This window comes from Rhinolophus hipposideros (assembly GCF_964194185.1).
Source record: "Rhinolophus hipposideros genome assembly, chromosome: 24".
NCBI classification, from domain to species: domain Eukaryota; kingdom Metazoa; phylum Chordata; class Mammalia; order Chiroptera; family Rhinolophidae; genus Rhinolophus; species Rhinolophus hipposideros.
This window is the reverse complement of record NC_138070.1, coordinates 14,950,203-14,970,577: the sequence shown is the minus strand read 5'-3', so window position 1 is coordinate 14,970,577 and position 20,375 is coordinate 14,950,203. Positions and strand designations below refer to the sequence as shown.

The following is a 20,375-nucleotide window of genomic DNA, read 5'->3' as shown; positions in this document are numbered from 1 at the left end:
GTGAGAGCACAGGCTCAGATGTTGTCATTTGCCAAGGATTGACGAATGCAACTAAACCTCAGATCTGTTTCTCCAATTTGCTTTTAAAAAATTTTTTTTTTCTATTTTTTCTGGTAAGAACAGTTAACGGGAGACCTACCCTCTTCACATACTTTTAAGTGTACGATACAGTGTTGTAAACTATGCAAGGTTGTACAGCAGATCTCCTGGAAGTTCTTTGGTATAACTGAAACTGTGTATCTGTTGATTGGCAATTCCCCACTGCCCCATCCTTCACCTCCTGAAAACCACCATTCTAAGAGTGGCTTCTAAGAGTTTGATTATTTTAGATTCCTCCCATAAGTGGGATTATGCAATATTTGTTCTCCTGTGACTGGCTTATTTCACTCAGCATGACATCCTCAAAGTTCATTCCTGTTGTTGCATATGGCAGGATTTCCTTCTTTTTGAAGGCTGGATAACATTCCATGATATGTATATGCCACATGAAACGTTACCCGTTCATCTGTTGATGGTTAGATCGTTTCCGTGGTTTGGCTATTTTTAATAGTGCTGCAATGAACGCAGAAGAGCTAATATCTCTTTGGTAGCCTAATATCCATCCTTTTGGACAGATACCCAGATGTGGAATTGCTGGTTCATAAGGGACTTCTATTGTGAGGAATCTCTCTACTGTTTTCCATAGAGGCTGCACCAGGTTGCAATCGTACCAGAGTATATATGGAGTTTACATTTCTCCACATTTTCATTGACAACCATCGGTTTTTGGTATTTTTTTTTTTTAAATAATAACCATCCTTACAGATATGAAGTGCTATCTCATTGTGCTTTGATTTGCATTTCCCTGATGATAGTGACCGTAAGCATCTTTTCACATACCTGCTGGCCATTTTTATGTCTTCTTTGAAGAGATGTCTATTCAGGTCCTTTCCCTTTTTTAAATTGGGTTAGTTTTTTTGCTATTGAGTTGTAGGATTTCCTTATATATTTTGGAAATTAACCTCTTAGATACATGGTTTGCAAATATCCTCTCCCATTCTGTAAGTTGCTTTTTCACTCTGATTATTTCTCTTGCTGTACAGATTTTTAGTTTGATGAAGCCCCACTTGCCTATTTTTGCTTTTTGTTGCATGTGCTTTTGTTATCATATCCATGAAATGATCACCAAGACGAACGTCATGGAGCTTTGCCCCTGTGTTTACTTCTAGGAGTTTTATAGTTTGGGGTCTTATATTTAAGTCTTTAATCCATTTTGAGTTGATTTTTGTGTGTGGTGTAAGAGAAGGGTTCAATTTCATTCTTTTGCATGTAGATATTAAATTTTCCCGATACCATTTGTTGGCGACACATCCCTTCTCCATTCTGTATCTTTGGCACCCTTACTGAAGATTGGTTGACTATATGTATTTTTGTTTCTTCTGGGCTCTCTATTCTACTCCATTGGTGTAGCTTTAAGCCAGTATCATACTATTTTAATTACTCCAGTTTTGTAATGTTTTTGAAATGAGGAGGTGTGATACCTCCAGCTCTGTTCTTTAGGTTTGCTGTGGTTTTTTTTTTGATGTTGTTGTTTGTTTGTTTTTAGCTGTTTGGGGTCCTTTGCACTGTCATTCAGTTATTGACCTTGCAAAAAAATTAAATCTGTATAAATATTAGAATGTAAAAAAATACAGTATGAGAGCCTTTTCCAGTTGCTGTTATTAATAAGAAAAAGAATAAGGTCGGTGGCTCTGTGTTAGAAGCCAGTTCCATGGACTTGTTGAGTCAGCAATTTCCGATGCCCACTAGAGGGCAGTGTGGTGCCACATATGACCCGGGAAGGATGCAGAGGTAGACCAAGGTGTCTGCTTTGAAGAATCTTGTGCTCTGAACAGACACGTGGTGCCACTGGACACATAGTAGAGCGAGGAAATAAAGCAACCACTGAGATGGACCGGCGACTCGTCCGAAAATGTTCTGGGTCACAATCCCTTTTTCCGGCGACTGATTGTTAAAATATTGCTGTTTGCATGCTTTGGACATCTTTTCCACCTCCAACCACCCTGACTGTTTTTACTTACCGGGAATAGCTGGGATTTAATATTGTCCTTTCTAGTCACATTTCCCTCTGCATTGTCCAAGTCCATGGCTGTCACCTTTATTTAGGCACAGAGGAACTCCAGCTCTCGGCGGGGTTACAGGCCGTAACGCTGACACCACGGAGGGGTCTCGGGGGAGTGTTTCGAGACCTTGTGGTGAACACTCGGCAGGCCTTGGAACATGTCCGCGAGTCCACCGCAGGTATGCTGGCTGTTAACAGGGCCGCTTTACGGACTGGTTCATTTTAAACTTTATTATTTTTTTATTAAATTTATTGGGGTGACAATTGTTGGTAAATTTACATAGATTTCAGGTGTACAATTCTGTATGACATCGTCTATAAATCCCATTGTGTGTTCACCACCCAGCGTCAGTTCTCCTTCCATCACCATATATTGGATCCCCCTTACCCTCATCACCATTGTAAACTTTTGATAAGATGCATTTTGGTGTTTAAGCATGTACACAGCTCCCTGCCATCCCTGTGAGTGGAAGTAGCCTTTCACTTTTTTTGTCAATAACATTCACTTTTGCAGAAATAAAGACTTATTTCAGAGTCCTGGATATACTCTCTGTTGGTCTCTTTCCTTTTTATAGCCGCTAAGATAGAATCACCCACATCTTCGGTTGTGACGAGATTTTTTAAAAGAAGATTTAAACACTATTACACAATGAGGGGTGCCTTCCACCCCTCATCCCCCTTTTAGGAAGCCTTATCGCTCCAGAGGTTTTGTTTTTACTTTGACCTCTTTATTGTCGTTAAATGTTTTAACCTTATATTTTAACTTTCTAAATGTGTGCTTGCATCAGATTTTACCTAAATTGATGTTCGGCATTCTGGATGGCAGGTATACAAAAATGTTTGTCATTTGTTGTTAATCTCCTTGTTTGCCCTGACTTTGGCGGTCAATATATTGTAGTGTCCAAATCGGTTGGGGGTCCAATCCCAGCCCCTTTGTTTCATCACTGACATGTGGCTCAATGTTTCAGGCTCGCAAGGTAAAATGGTCAAGCTATTTGCAAACCATTTCCGAGTGGTCTCTCAACCCCAGTGGATTGCATATAAGTACAATGTAAACTACACGCCAGACATAGAGAATGGAAATGTCCGTGAAAGTTTGCTTTCTCAACATGAAGCATTACTTGGAAAGTGTCGTATATTTGACGGAAACTCTCTATTATTACCTCACAGACTACCTAAACCAGTTAAGTAATGTTATTTGACATTTTCCTGCGATTGTTCTTTCTCTTACATTTTCACTTTATTTTAGCAAAACTCTTACCATTTCTGTAGAATGGTGTGTAGAGATGTCTTGAAGATCTCTTGCCTGAAGGATCTGGAACAAAACCCATATGCCATATTTGATTATCATTGATATTCTCTGATGTTTCTTATTTTAGTGCTTAAATGGAATTTAATATAAGGGTCAATTAAAAGACATAACCTTTTTCATGGCACAATGTGTCTCAAAAATGCTGATAATGAAATTTTGAATAATTTATATTTTATTTTCTAGTTTCTCCAAAACTCCAGCAAAAACAAACAAACAAAAAATGGGAGGACTTACTAGTTTTTTCTATACATCTCTATATTAATTAACGAAATACATCATTTGCAGGAGCTTGTTTAAATAAAAAGTAGTTTTGATTTAACTATTTAATTCTGACTCTTCACTTTTATAAATTACATTTTTCTACCTGTGTGTGTCCTTGTGGGAAAGACTGCTCTTGCCACAGTGGTATGGTGGCTAGCCAAGTGACATGCTGATTTGCGATGCGATGGAGATTCATGTCCTTGGAGGACCCTCTGATCCTTTTGGTTTTTCTTTATCTCAGAAAACGGAATTGGTCAGCAAGCTCAAAGATGATGCTCTTGTGAAGGTCACCATCAAGTTCTCCAGCGAGCTCACGCCCACCTCATCAGATCGCCTCCGTTATTATAACATTCTGTTTAGAAAGTATGTTGGTGAGATTTGGTAGCTTGAGCTTCGGCTGTGTTTTAGTGGGTGTCAGTGGTGTTGAATACAGCCATTTGCTTCTAGCATTTTGTGTTCTTGACAGTCCGCATGTATTGAGAGAGGGAAGGGTCTTTTAGATGCTATGACACTTGAACACCACCTAGACATGTGCAGGTGGGTTGCACAATGGGTCAGTGGATTGTCCCCAGTACTGTTCTCCCCGCCTGCCTCCACTTCCCGGGTCTGGCACCTACCTAGGAGGAGTAACAAGACATCCACTACGCACATCCATGCACAGTGCTCTTTGGAGCAAATATACTTGTTTTCTATTCTACATTCACCGTGGTGAACAAATATTCAAAATTAATCATTTAGTCTGCACATTTCAGTCTGCAAAAGCTGTTTGGATTCATTTCCGGGAAGGAAGGCTAGCCTGATGACCTTTCCACAATATTTTGTTTTATTACATATTATGAAAAGGAGACAAAACCGAGGTTGAAGGAACCTTTAATATCCATTTCATCATGTAATTTAATGTCATAACAGGAACTTCGTGTTAGTGTAACCAAAGTCACTGACAGATTTGTTTTCCCTAAATGTATCCTTATGTGTTAGTTACCAAGTGCTTGCTAATAGTCACTGTACTTTCAACAAAAAGCTATTCTTTTCATTTCTAGAATTTTGAAGATCATGAAGTTAAGACAAGTTGGTCGCAACTATTACAATGACGTGAAGGGCGAAGAGATCTTGCAACATAAGTTTGTATAAAGTGAAAAGTTTCACATTCTGCAGATATAATTACAGAAGCTTTTGATAAAGTTACTCTCATTTGCAATAGTATGATTTATAAGTGATGCTCTTTTAGATGGTACCTGCTGATGATGAGCAATTAAGTTACAGTTTAATGTAAATTTAAAATGAAGTGAAATGATTCCCTCTAAAAATCCTAGCATGATAAGAATAAACCTTAAGATATTCAGTTGTTGTGTAAGAAACTACTAGAAAACCTAAATAATCATTCAAAACTTGGGTAATGTCTCTCTGAAAATATTTTCAGTCCCAGCAATTATATCTATATGTATATATATTCCTTATTGGTACATATTTATATAAGCTTTCACATATATATTTCATACATATGTGATATTCTCACATATACAAATATATGAGATAATTCAAGCCTGCGGGTGATAATAAAAATGGTTTAACATACAAGTAAATGATGTATTACTTATAACTGGCACATCTAGTAAATCTCTGTTTGAAGGTCTTTCAAAAGACCAGTTATTACTAAAAATAAGACATTAAAGCTGACTCCTACGTATCAGTTTTAGACCCTGAGTTCAGGCACTGTAACACTTGGTGTTATGTTCAGAGTCTGAACTTTGACACCCACGTCCACCTTATTCTATTTGCAGACTGGAAGTCTGGCCTGGTTATGTTACTTCTATTCTTCAGTATGAAAACGATATGACTCTCTGTGCTGATGTGAACCACAAACTGCTCCGGATGGAAACTGCTTATGACGTAATAATGCGTATTCGTGAGGACGCCAAAAACAAAAATCTTGATGTCGAAAAACAAGTTGCTAAAGAATTAGTTGGATCGATTGTTTTTACAAAGTAAGTCTGCTTTTTGAAAACCTGTCCTGTCACGTGGATAACATATTTTTCATGTGGGATGTTCCTATAGTTTTCGAATCCCTAAATGTTCAAGTTCAGAAGTAGAAATAGCACGAACATTGGCAATGGTCATTGGACATTTTCCTCATCTGGTTGTACAGCGTGGGACAGGAATATAGGTCAGTTGTCGACTTTGCTGTTCTTGCGATTCCTAACACTAATTTAGGCATTTGCTCTGATCCCTCACTTGCCCATAATACAGTATGGCTTCTGAATTTCTTTCCTTTCTCTCTCTTTGCATCTAGTTTTTTTTAAAAAATTGGTGCTTAATTATAAACCATTAGCAAATTTCCATTTAAAGGAAGTTTTTACTTTTAAACTCTCTCTACCTAAGAAATTTTAAATTGATAAGAAAATGGACTTAAAGTTACTTAGCCAAAATAATCTTAGAAAGAGCCACGTCAGAGGACTCATACTTCTCAATTTCAAAACTTACTACAAGCCAGAAATTTAGACACTGTGATATGGAATAAGAATAAATATGTAGATAAATGGAATAGAATTGAGAATCCAGAAGTTAATTCTCTTGTATACAGTCAAGATGATTTTCAATAAGGTTGTCAATACAATTCAGTTGTGGAAAGAAGAGTCTTTTCAACAAATATTGCCGGGACAGCTGGGTATATACCTCTCCCTTCCTCATACAATACAGGAAATTAACTGAAATTTAACTCAAAAAATTACTCAAAAGAGACCTAAACATAAGAGCTAAAAGTATAAAATTCTTAAAAGAAAATGTGGGAGGAGACCTCCTTCCTTTTGGATAAGGCAAAACCTTATTAGATAAGACACCAAAAGCACAAGTGATGACAAAAGAAACATACAGATAAATTGGACTTCACCAAATTAAAACCTTTTGTTCTTCAAGGTGCAGTATCAAAAAAGTGAAAAGACAACTGAAAGAATGGAATATTTGCAAATCCCATACCTCATCAGTAATTTGAACCTTGATACCTAAAGAACACGAACAAAATAACTAAAAGAGTGCCCATTTTTTAGAGTTGGGTTAAAGATCTAAATAAACATTTCTCCAAAGCAAATATACAAATAGCCAATAATCACATGAAAAGATGCTCAACATCATTAGCCATCAGGGAAATGCAAGTCAAAACCACAATGAAATACTACTTCATACCCACTAGGTTGGCTAAGATAAAAAAGGCAGATACTAACAAGTGTTTGTAAGGATGTTGAAAAACTGGAACCAACTCTCATTAATAGTGTTGGTGTGAATGTAAACATGGCCTCTTTGGAAAACAGGTGGCATTTCCAAAGTATGATATATATGTATATATATGTTATCATATGACCCGGCAATTCCACTTCTAGTTATATACCGAAGAAAAATGAAAACATATGTTCACCAAAATTGTTAATGTCCATAACATCATTAGTTATAACTCAAACTGTAAGCAACCCAACTGTTTATCAAATGTAGTATATCTATACGATGCAATATTGTTTGGCAATAAAAAGGAATTAAGTACCAATGTATTGCTACAGCATGGATGAACCTGGAAAACATTACGCTATGAAAGAAGCCAGTCAGGATACATCACATATTGTATGATTCAATTCATGTGAATGTGACAAACAGGCAAATGTCACATGTATAGGGACAGAAAGTAGAGCAGTACTTGCCTAAGGCCTGAGGGAGTTGGGTGGAAATAGTGAGTAATGGCTTATGGTTATGAGTTGTGATCATTTCTTCTTTGCATGATGAAAATAATCTAAAATTGTGTGGATGGTTACACAACTCTGTGAATACACTAGAAAACACTGCACATAAATGGATGAATTCCATGTGAATTCATCTTAATAAAATTGATATATCCTGCAATTACTTGTAGGATTTAAACCCCCTTATTTCTTGCCTGGTTCTATGCAATGAATAAGTCAGGGATAATACCATAGATATTGATTATTCCACAGGTTCAACAACAAAACCTACAGGGTGGATGCTATTAATTGGAAGGAAACTCCCAAAACTGAATTTAAAAAATCAGATGGCACTAAAATCACCTTTGTGGAATACTATAAGAGGGTATGAAATTTTATTTAAATACATTTTAAATTTTAATTTCTTCATGCCTACATTATGTAGTTAAATGTATTTCTCTTGAGAAAATGAATGTTATGTGGGAAGACTTCAGATGTGAAAACTTTATTTATGTTAAAATTTCAGTCTTGTAGAACTTAGTTCAAAATGAAGACAAAAAATGACCAATTACCATCTGAAATTATGCCAGATTTGTACGCAGTCTCATAATTCATGGATTCCTTAATCTTTGAGTGTTCACACATACACACACAAAGGTAAACTTTGCGTAGTAAACTAAGATACATCAGTTGATGAAGTTGGTTTTCTGGCTTTGGCAAATAAAAGAAAGATAATTAAAGGAACTGCAGATATTTGTAGCAAATGGGAAGAACTTATAAATGGATGATTAAAACAAAAGCAACTAGTATTTTTATGTCAGAACCCAAAACATAGCTACTTGTTACCATGTAGGGTACATACGGTGTTTCCCCCGAAAATAAGACCTAGCCAACCAATCAGCTCTAATGCGTCTTCTGAAGCAAAAATTAATATAAGACCTGGTCTTGTTTTCCTATAATACAAGAATCGGGTCTCATATTAAATTTTGCTCCAAAAGATGCATTAGAGCTGATTGTCTGGCTAGGTCTTATTTTCGGGGAAACACAGTAGTCCTCTGACATCCCTTCAAGGGGATGATTCCATTATGAGATTATCCTCTTTTGTGCTCCATGCTTAGAGCTTGTTCATTCAATCCAGAAAGCATTTAGTGATATATCCGGTATGCGAGGTGTGACAATGAAGTTCGTGAACTTGTTGCAATGCTGTTGCTAACCTTTTTTTTTGATGTCAGAAGGATTATTCATTATGAATTTGTAGCAACTGGACAAACAGTTCACCAAGTTTACTATGTGGAAGTGCTGAAAAGGCTGCGTGTAAAAGTTAGACGACCTGAACTTTTCACCAACAATTCATGGCTCTTGCATCACGACAATGTCCCAGCTCACACGGCACTGTCTGTGAGGGAGTTTTTAGCCAGTAAACAAGTAACTGTATTGGAACACCCTCTCTACTTACCTGATCTGGCCCCCAAGGACTTCTTTCTTTACCTGAAGATAAAGGAAATATTGAAAGGAAGACATTTGGATGACATTCAGGACATAAAGGGTAATACAACAACAGCTCTGATGGCCATTCTAGGAAAAGTTCCAAAATTGCTTTGAAGGGTGGACTAGGCACTGGCGTCGGTGCATAGCTTCCCAAGGGGAGTCCTTCGAAGGTGACTGTCGTGATGTTCAGTGATGAGGTATGGAGCCCTTTTTCTAGGATGAGTCTGCGATTTTAATTGTCCTACTGCTTACACTGGTAAGACAACTGAATTCTCTGCTCTCAAAGAACTTGCATTCTCGTGGCAGGCAGATAGCTGGCAAAGAAGGAGAAAACTGTCTTGATAGCTATGAGGGATGTGCAGATATTTAAAACTAGGGGGTATTTTGGAGACTATCCGGTGGTTACCTAGACTGGGTGGTTGGTCATGGGCAGCTTCTCTGAGACGCTGGTATGTGAATGTCAGGAAGGAGCAAGCTGTGTGCACCTCAGGAGAAGAGAAAAGGTAGTGCAAAGGCACCATTTTCAGGAAGGGCCTGATGGACCCAGATCCCCAACACGGCTTGTGCGTTCTCCAGAAAAGTAATTGCAGTGGGGGCAGGGCAGGGGTTGTAGGACATGAGATCGGAGGACGAGGCGGGGCCCGTGCTGTGTGATGTAAAGCTTTGTGCACTGGGACAAACGCATCAGATTTTCTTGTCAAATGGTATTACGTACATATATGAAGTGATGTATTGTTTTATTTGAAAGATTTTTGTCTAATGTACAGAGACTGGGCGGTGTGGGGATGAAAATGGAGGCAGGGAGACCAGTGAGGCGGTTATGCGAGTGGTTTCAGTGAATGACGACGGTGGCCTGGATTAGGGGGATGATGGTGGCCTGGATTAAGGAGGTAAAAATGGGCAGGACTGATTGATGGCTTGAATGTGGTGAGTGATGGAAAGAGGAGACTGAAACATAACCCTGCCCCTCCATCTGAGGGAGTGGGTGGGTGCTGGCACCATTTCCTGCAGTGGGAGAGTCTGTAGATGCTGGTTTGGGAACTGTTTGGGGATGACAGGGGCTTTGGTGGAGTTGCAAACCGAGGTATCAGTAACGTTGTAACACAAAGGCTTATGTCTGGCTTGAATAAAGTCTAAGGAGAGTCAAGTCTCAGGGAAGCTGGCTTCCATGGGATGACTCCAGGATCCAGTCTGTTACCATTTTGTGGCTTTCCCATTTCAACAAGCGGACTCCAAGCTTGTCGCGTTAGAGGAAAAGAAGTAGGAGAAGCACACTGGCTCTTAGGCACCTCAGATTGAAAGTGACAGGCTGATGCGCCACTTCCACTCAGCTTTCTGTTTGTCAAATGTCAGTTGCGTAGCCTGAACCTAGCTAACGGAAGACAGGAAAGAGTGCTCTCCGCTTTTGTACAGCAAGGTGAAATGGTGAGTTCACGGCATTTTTCTCTGCCAAAGGCATAAAGAAAGCATGCTGGTTGGGCCCCTCAGTGCGTCTGGAGGTCTCAGGGATTGGAAAGCGTGGAGATTGAGTTTTGGGGAGTCCTTAGCTGTTCTCTAGTCCTTGGATTTTGCTGTGTAGTCACCCTGGCAGAATACCGGGGGTGCCAAAACAATGTTTACAAGTGGACACTTTGGTTAATGTGGCTCAAGGAGTAGTTTGCCGTCATCAGAAGTGTCTGGATGCTGATGGGAACTGCTTTGAGCAGCTCTTGTCATTGCAGAAGTCAAACGTGACTTGTATTCATCTTTCGTTATCGATATATATTGAGTATTCCAATTTTAATAGTTTTCCTTTCTTAAAATGCGTATACATTTTTTCGCACCCTCTGTATGTAGCTGATCAAGACAACAAAGTATTTCAAGAAAGAGAGGGAGGACATGCCTCGCTGCCTGTAGAATATTAAGAAGAGCTTAAACTAGAGTGTATACATTATGTCCAAACTCACCGAATTGCGTACATTAACTATATGCAGGTTTCTGTACACTAATTGTACTCAATAAAGCTGGGGGTGGGTGGGAAATACACACTAGAAAGAGTGTGTTTGTTTTCATAGCATAGAGTTCATTACCAAGAGAAAATTGTGGAATGGTGGAAATTGAAGTCTAGGTGGAAGGTACTGAAGAAAAAATGTAGCAATACTTGCCACAAAAGAAGAGAAATGGTATAATAGGTAGATGGAAGAGGATTTTTTTATATTAGGGAATAGTATGTTTTTCTTACGTCATCCAACAGAGAGGGAGAAATTGACACTACCGAATGTAAGAGAAATGAGGGATAATAACAAAATCCCTGAAGTAGACAAGAGGTTGGCATCCAGAGCTCAAGTAGAGAAACTGGCTTTTCTCTGGAGTAGGTCACACCCTCCATGATAATCCAGGTGACACGCAGAGCGTACGTCTAAGAGAAGAAGGTCAGAGGAGGGCAGAGTGTCAGCGGGTTCCTGTCCTCAGCCTCGTATTTCTCAGTGAGGCATGAAGCAAGATCACTGGCTGAGTTAGTGGGGGGAGGAGACAAGGGGGATGTATGGGAGATTTGAGAAGAGGTGAGAAAGGATGAGATGTTGGTTTCGAATGGGTTGGGAATGTAAACAGAGTGCCCCTGTTAGGTGGAGGCATCAAGACTAACTGAAGAGCCAGTGAGCAGGGTTTGAGTGCTGGTTACGTGCACAGAACATCAAGTTGGGTTTTACCAGCGTTGGAGACTTGCCAACTGGTATGACGAAGGCATAGAGTAGGGAAGGAATTAGTGGCATTTATGAGGAAGTGATTTGACAGGCTATGGAACGCAAGCTGGGGGAAGGAAGGGAGAGGATGTGACAGAGATACGGCCCTCCCCTCTCCTACAGCTACACGTGCTGATGCCACCACCTAAGCTTATCCTGGCCTGTGAGTTCTACAAATTTCATCTCAAAGGTCATTGATTCAGCCGTTCTGGATATCCCAACAATGTTGCTCCCCCCACCCTCCCATCCTGCAAGGCCTCTGTGAGGTCACCTGTTCTGTGATGCACTGGGTTCTATAACATCTATCCCAGTTTGTAATTACATATTTGGGTGTTTGGCTTTACTCTTTGTAATATCTCTTACATCTTACACCATGACTGGCCCACAGGAGTTCAAATATATAGGTCGAGTAGTTAATTCACGTATGTTGGCATCACGGAGCAGTGAGCTGGGGAATACTTTGAGAGAGGGAGAATTTTTTTTTTTTTGGCTCTTTGGAATATTTTAAATGTAGACTGTTCTTTTTTCTTTTTTATTAAATTTATTGGAGTGACAATTGTTAGTAAATTTACATAGATTTCAGGTGTGCAATTCTGTATTACATCGTCTATAAATCCCATTGTGTGTTCACCACCCAGAGTCAGTTCTCCTTCTATCACCATATATTTGATCCCCCTCATCTCCCACCCTCCACCCCCCTTACCCTCCGGTAACCACTAAACTATTGTCTGTGTCTATGAGTTTTTCTTGAGAGAGTGAGAATTTGACACGTGAAGGCCAACTACCTTCTTGGCATGGGCTCATAGGTAGGAGTCTGAGATGTAAATAAATCATAAGAAAATGGTTTCAGCAGATTTACTTGAGTTAAGACAGGCAGGCTGAAATATTTGGAATGGTGAGGGTAGTCATTGGACTGTCCTGGTGGAGAGTCAGTCTTCTAAGAGACAACAATTGAGTTTTAGTGTGTGGTGAGGTCTAGAAAAATCACTGAATTCATGGGTGAGTCATTATCAGGCAAGTCCAATCCTGGCTTCCAGAAGAGGTTTCATAATAATAATAATGCAAAGAGGAACAACAGGACTGATTACGTAGATCCTGCAACAGATCCTTCTAGGACCTCTCGGGGAAGCTGTAAGAAATAGGAGGCTTACTTAAAATGAGGCCATGATCCTACACGCATGTCTATACCCACATAAGCTCCCACCGGAAGGACAGGATTCGAGGTGTACACCAGCTGCCTTTCAAATAACTACAGGCCACTTCAAGGAAAGAACATACATGAGAGTTGAAAGTAGTCACCCGGCTCAAGAAGAAAAGAGCCACGAACGCTGGATTTCAAGTCTTCTCGTCTAAGGTGGGGAACGCCTTCTGAAGTTCCCAGATGCTTAAAAGACAGGCGCTGTCAGAGTTCACGTGGCTCAGTTCTTATTGCCGAGGACCTTGCTGACGAGCAGCACAGGACGACCTGTGAAGAATCGCCAGTTTGCGTTGGAGAGTAAAGGCCCTTGGTTGTCCAAGGATTGAAGCACCGGGGGAGACACTTCTGTGTGTGATGTCTTTGATGTCTTTTTTCTTTTTTTTTGACTGGAAACAGGCACTAAGTTTTTGGGAAATGGAGCGGCAGGAGGAATGCTGGGAATGGACCTGGCATTGCAACTCTAAAAAGTTGGCCAGGTTTTGTTGTCCCCCATTAGTAAGGAATCCTCTTGAAAGTTCTCAATGTGTTTTAGGAAGGTTTAAGGCAGTTACTGTGGTGAGAAATGTACTCTAAGGGTCCCTCACCCATCTGCCTATAGAGTTGAAAAACAGTAGCATGATGGCCAAGATGATGACGTGGGAATTCTGCTCTCCTCGGCCTTGTGTGTTCATAAGAAATAAAAGAGATGTGACCCCTGGCACAGCTAACTTAAGAGACTCTGAAGGGTATTTTTAAGGCATCCTTTAACTTGGGGAAATGACATCCGCTCCACACTTCAGGACTTCCACTGGTGAGCCAAAAAATGCATTCTTGTACCACTGTGTGTGCTGTTACTAACGGTTTGCCAATGTTCTTTCTTGCTTCTGTCGAGCAGTACAACGTCCAGGTCACTGTCTTAAACCAGCCACTTTTGATCAGCAAGGGCAAATGGAAAAAGAGCCAACAGGATACGCCCCATGAACCTATATTCCTGGTTCCTGAGCTCTGCCACCTGACAGGTACTGTGGATTTATGCTGTCTCCGCAGCCGACCACCCCTCTTTAATGTGCGGATGTTATGAGGTAGAGGTACGGGCGTGTCACAGTGCTCCCTGTGACCCAGAGCTGTGTTCTATCCACTGGTTCTTCCTCTTCTAGATACAACAGTTAAGTCTTCTCTGATAAGAATCTATTCTTGCCTGTTCACCTGTATCTTTTGGATTTTTTAAAAAGGTCTAACAGACACAATGCGTAAAGACTACAGGGTGATGAGAGATTTGGCTACTCATATGAGGTTGGAGCCAGAAAAAAGGCAACTTAAATTGAAAGAATTCATGGATACTATGCAACAGTAAGTTCTCTCTCTCTCCCTCTCCCTCCCTCTCTCTCCCTCTCTCTCTCTCTCTCTCTTTCTCTCCCTCTCTCTTCCTCTGTCTCTCTCTTTCTCTCTCTCTCCTGAAGTTGAGACCTTTGCAGGTCCCTTGGCATGTATCTCAGATTCTTCGATTAAAAAATGACAGTGAGGAAGAAAATGATATTTTGGGGGACAACCCTATTGCTTTTGTCATTGCAATGTTAATGGAGACTTGGATGGGGGAAAGAATGAACCAGAGAATAAGGGCCTGCACAAATGTGAGAGCACAGACGAGACTATTTCAGTTTTAAGGAGTTTACCTGCAGCAACTCAATACTGAGGACAAGCAATAAGGGACCTTAGATGAGAGGGAAATTGCCCTGTGTTTTGCAAATGGTGCTGCTTTTGCTTATTTTCTTTGGATCACGTGGAGCTCTTTTAACTTTCAGAGATAAGAATGTGCAAAAGGAACTTCAACACTGGAATCTCCAATTTGATACCCAATTTTTGTCCTTCTCGGGAAGAATTTTGAAAGAAGTGAGAATTTTCCAAGGGAAAAGGGCGGTAAGACCGTTTCAATACTGTCATGTCATAGTTGCATCAAATGAATAGTACCGTGTTTCCCTGAAAATAAGACCTACCCCGAAAATAAGCCCCAGTTAAGATCGTCAGCCAGATGGACGCGTTTGGTACGTGATGACAATGTTCCAGAAGAAGATGACATGACTGTATTTGAATAAATGTAGATTATTGTACATGAAAAAATAAGACATCTCTTGAAAATAAGCTCTGGAGCAAAAATGGAGCAAAAATTACTATAAGACCCGGTCTTATTTTTGGAGAAATACGGTAAGTAACACAAAGAGAAACTAACTCAGTCGTGTCAGTAACTCGGACTGCTCTCTATTCTTAGGTTACTTGTTCTTTCTATATGAGAGAACAAGCAATGAATGCATGTAAAGTGCTTGGCATATAGCAAACTTAATATTATATCTTTATTAGTATTGTGGACAAATGATCTTCCAAGTAGTCCTTAAGAGTCAGATACCTTAAATCAAAGCAATCCAGAGTAACCCATGGTAAATCCCACTATTACTAACCTATATCTTAAGGAAAAATATCTAATTTGGTCATGACTGAAGTTCAAAATCATAATAGTTCAGTAGGAAAGAGCACAGACTTACAGTGGAAAGGATCTTAGATGACTTTTTTTTTTTTTTTAATGATGTTTTATACCATGTCTCGGAATTCTCTTCCAGTTTGACTCCAATCCCCAATTTGCAGAATGGTCAAGAGAAACAAGAAGTGGACCCTTACTCAATGTGAAGTCGCTGGATAATTGGCTGATCCTCTATACAAAGAGAAATTATGGAGCAGCCTTTTCCTTAATGCAGAGTTTACGGAAAGTCACACCCACCATGGGCATAGCTATGCGAGATGCAAAAATGTAAGGAGGACAGAAATCACTTCCGATGTAAAAGTCAGTTGTCAGCAATCGGAAGGTGGAATCACAGAAAATATTAAATTGTAGGACTCGATTGCTTTATCAAAACTCTGCAAGTCTGTAAACACAATAGTCTAATCTACTCCAGTCAACAAATATTAAAACAGGCTCATGGGATCCATGGTTTGTGGTTCTTGGGATACAAGTTGAGGAAGATACAACAATTAGCAACTTGATGGGAATGGATGGGGTGATATTAAGAACTAGTTCCCAAACGTGTTTCCAAAAATCAAGCTTGTTTTAAAAGCAAACTTGCAACGGAAATGCCTGTCTTAGCATTGTATCTTGTCTTGCTTTACATCATGTTGCATTGGCTGGATAAAATGTTTCTTGTGTGTTTCACAGTTCATTGCCTTTTGAATATAGATGACATATACTTATTTTCTAGGATTGAAGTGAGTGATACAGTCAAATCCTATGTAACCGTCTTAGAAAAACATGATTCATCAAATACACAGATGGTAAGTGTCTGATAGCTACACAATCCTTCCTGATGGTTCTACAGCTGTATTTGTATGTGTTTTGGAATTTGGAATGTTGCCATTGGTTTTACTGAACTAGGAAACAAATACAAATTTATCCCTCGACTGTAGCTGAATCAGACTTCTGGGTTTTAGCTACTACTTAATTATCACCATATTATGCTAATTCTTTCAGGCTGGAGGACTTGGAATTATTATTTTTTTTAAGTCTCAAACTGAAAACCACCATACAAATGTAAAGGAATATGGGTGATGGTAATCATCACGTGACGTTCATTTCTCTCCCCAGCTTTAACCTGCAAAGTCTACGATCTTTCTCTTCCAGCACGTGCTCTTCCCTTTGCTCAGTATTTTCTTGGGACCTTTCCTTTCCTTTCTCCCATCCACTGTCTTTGACCAAGGTATCATTATGTTGTATCTGAATGACTAAAAACAACTTCTTTTTCCTTCCTTCGTTGGGTTCTTTCCCCTAATTTATCTCACATTCTTCCTTCTTCCTCCAGCGTGACCTTCAAAAAGGTCATTGTTTTTTGATCATGAAACCAGGTCTCTCCTATGGTCTTCTCCATCAAGCCTAGACTTTTCTCTCCTTTTGGTTTCCACTAAGGAACCTTTGAGGCTACTCTGGAGGAAGGCTACCTTCTGTGAACCACACTCATTCTCAAATGAAACGTCTTACGTTAGAAATCCTGTTGTACTTACATTTTGTGTCTTGCTTCCTGTTCCATGATGGAGTCCTGTGTCTCTCTCTTCTCTCCTGGTATAGTTCAGCTGGATCGGGGAGCTTCCCCTGGCAATCAGCAAAACGTTACATTTTAGTACATTAGGACCAGAGCTGAAGGGGCCTCGGTAGTTGTTTGATTCCCAGCCTATGCTCCGAAAAGGAATTGCTTTTGCTCATTTAGCATCTGCCTGAACGCTAAAGATTGCCTTCTTCGTGGTGGGAATTGCTTTTAAAATTTTCTTGTATCTCTTGCGTGGGAACTTGTCCCACTTTTACTCATTTACCCCAGCTTCGCTTTTTGGTACAATACCATCTTTTGCTCAAGGCAGCCCCTTAAATATTTTCAGGTGTGTCAGATGGGGGAGGGATGGGGACGGGATACCTACAGTCCTTCTTCTGTGTACTTGGAATAACTGATAAAATAGAGACAGGAAATTATGTGCAAAATTGCCTTTTAAGTACAAATGGAAACCTCCATAGACCAGGAATAGAGGGGAATTCCTGCATGTAAGCTGGGGTGAAGCAGGCGGCTGACAAATTTCAAAGGCTGTGTGGTACTTGGCATTAGGCCAGAGACAGGCTGAGTAACACAATCCATTGGATGGGATAAGAAGACATCAAACCACACCGGGGGTGCCATAAAAATGTATACGAGTGGACACTTGGGTCAACGTGGCTCAAGCAGTAGTTTGCCGTCATCAGAAGTGTCTGGACGCTGACGGGAACCACTGTGAGCACCTCTTGTCATTGCAGAAGTCAGACGTGACTTGTAGTCACCTTTTGTTATCGGTATATATTGAGTATGACAATTTTAAGTTTTTTCTTTTCTAAAAATGTGCATATAGTTTTTGGCACCTTCTGTATTTATAGTAAGTTTGAAATAAAACATTAACTTCATCGATACGGATTGGTGGTAACACTACCAATAATTCATAAGTACTCATATAGCTTGGCAATACATTTTCCTTATGGGGTATGAAGACAACAGCTTATAGACAACTATTTAAACAAGCCATCAGTACTAAAGAATGAAATTCCTATAAACATGTGAGCTGGAGGAGTAAGGCAAAAGTAGAGGAAATAAAAGTATATTCAAGCTATGGGATTATATTTTTGTTTTTACAGGAAGGAAAGCCAATCTAGTATTGTGTTAATAATTTACAGCTAAAATAATAAAAATGAAATAGAGTGATCTCACACATAATATTAATAACCTGTTCCTGAAAATCAGACATTTGCAGTAAAAATGCCAACTGGGAACATAGTTCCCATTCTTTTAAATAGAGACTCTTACAGTTTTTCTTTTTAAAATCACAATTACACATTAATCCAATCTGAAACCTCTAATTCCTGTTTTCCTGAATATTTAAAACATTTCATTTCTTCTAACTGTATATTTTCATGTAATTTCAGACTTTTGGGAAGAGTTGCAAAGACAGTACACATCTCTCTATAACTATCACCCAGATTTTATTAAATTTTACCACATTCACATAATCATTCTCTCTCTCCCTCATCCATCTATATCTATATCTATATCTATATCTATATCTATATCTATATCTATATCTATATCTATCTATATATATCTCTCTATCTCTATATCTATATCATCTATCTATCATCCATTCATCTGCATATAATCATTCTTTCCCTTTCCTTATATATGTAACAGATACAGAGGCCAAAAAAATGTACACACGTTAAGGGAAACTGTATTAACATTGTCATACTCAATATATACCGATAACAAAAGATGACTACAAGTCACGTTTGACTTCTGCAATAAGAGGTGCTCACAGTGGTTCCCGTCAGTGTCCCGACACTTCTGATTACAGCAAACTCCTGCTTGAGCAACGTTGACCAAAGTGTCCACTTGTACACATTTTTTGTGTACACAGTTTGGCACCCCGTAGATTTGTGTCCACATATGAGTATATATTTATGTGTCATTATTCACAGTAGTTATAGTATGTATGTGTACTATAACTGAGCCATTTGTCTACATACCTAATCCAAATTCTACCAATCCTCTCCTTATAGCAAAACAAATTATTTGTCGAGAGAGAGAGAGAAAGAGAGAGAGAGAGAGAGAGAGAGAGATACGTGTGTGTATACGTATTCTGTACCCAAAAGACCAGGTGCTTTTTAAAAGCGTATCTGTAAGTTTGTTTTGTCTTTAATTGGTTACAATGGAAGGGGAGAAATCTTAAGCAAATAATGAAGGACCAGTATCCTATTGACCACAGTACATTACAATTAGAAATCATTAAACCACATACACTCAAGAACCAAAGAATTATTTTTAAGTAACAACTATACTAGAGGATAATGTCAATGAAAATTTGAAAAAAAAAGACCTGCTAACTGGGAAACCATGTAAGTAGTATGGATCACAACATGTGAGAAACAGCAAACTGGAAATGAGAGGGGACCTACAACCTTTGATGGATATATTGGGAATGAAGTCTGAATTTTAATGAACTAAGAACAGAGTAAAGCAAAATAAGAATGAAACAAGCCATAAAATCAAAGCAGAAACTAAATAGGGAGCAACCAACAAATCTGAACATAACCCACAAAGCTGAAAATATTAAAATTTGATATTGTCGAGACTGAAGAAAAAAGTCAGAGGAAGACTTAATAACATTAGGAGTAAGTGAAGTTCCTTTAGGGAAGAAAGATTAGCAGACCACCATGAGCTAGAGCATGCCAGTAAATTTGAAAATCTGAAATAGTTTTCATTTTTCTAAAACCTATTAGCTGGTTAGCGTGGTGAAATATCGGGAAAAATACTTCGCTTAATCCAAGCAGATAACGCGTTTGCTAAAATGCCACATCCTTTCATGTGAAAAGAAAAACTCAATCGAGAATGAGAAAAGAATTTCCCTAATCTGATAAAGAATGTCTGCCAAAAATGTCCTACAAGCATCGTTATGTTAATATAATCACAATATATGGGTGATTTTCTTATTACAGTCAGAAATAAGCCCAGCGGGACCCTCTCTTCCCAACTGCTCCCTGTCCTACTGAAGGTCCTAACAAATGTTTGGGACCTTCCTCTGCTGCTTGCAAATCAGGCCGTTTCCCTAACTCCCACGCTTGTATGCTCAGGGGTGCAATGGGGATCATAGCATTGATCTCAGTAGGTTGTTGAAGGAATAACTGATGCAAACAAAATGCTTGGCAAGTGCCCCACATGTCATGATCATCCCGTAAATGGGGACTGTCCTGATTATGGTCTGTTTCACTCCACGTTTTTACCCCAATCCTGTCGACTTCATAATAAACTGGAAATTTAATAAGTAGGGCAAAAGGCTTTTGTGAGTTTAAGCAATTAATGCATATCGCCAAATTTCTTCCTCACACACACTCACCCTCACAGTAGTTTCACGTAATGTGATTCTGGACCCTTCACCCTCGTCAATGCAGCTATTTGCTAAATAGAGAGACTCTGCTTTGTCAGTATCCCACCCAACTGGCTCCTTCGATGTGGTGTCCGGGTCTCACATCACTGTGTCATTGCATCTTGGAGAAGTTCATGTT

General features: G+C 39.4%; 1 protein-coding gene across 1 annotated transcript in view; it reads left to right on the top strand.

Moving 5' to 3' along the window:
* The window catches only part of PIWIL3 (piwi like RNA-mediated gene silencing 3), a gene marked incomplete at both ends in the record, with an annotated part of 28,951 nt that overhangs the window by 2,719 nt on the left and 5,857 nt on the right, over positions 1-20,375 (top strand). The window contains 10 exons of the mRNA XM_081037788.1: positions 2,152-2,280; positions 3,070-3,284; positions 3,916-4,037; positions 5,456-5,659; positions 7,652-7,763; positions 13,659-13,785; positions 13,999-14,116; positions 14,569-14,683; positions 15,379-15,566; positions 16,012-16,084. Coding sequence (XP_080893914.1) covers positions 2,152-2,280; positions 3,070-3,284; positions 3,916-4,037; positions 5,456-5,659; positions 7,652-7,763; positions 13,659-13,785; positions 13,999-14,116; positions 14,569-14,683; positions 15,379-15,566; positions 16,012-16,084 — 1,403 coding nt within the window. The remainder of the gene's footprint in view (positions 1-2,151; positions 2,281-3,069; positions 3,285-3,915; positions 4,038-5,455; positions 5,660-7,651; positions 7,764-13,658; positions 13,786-13,998; positions 14,117-14,568; positions 14,684-15,378; positions 15,567-16,011; positions 16,085-20,375) is intronic.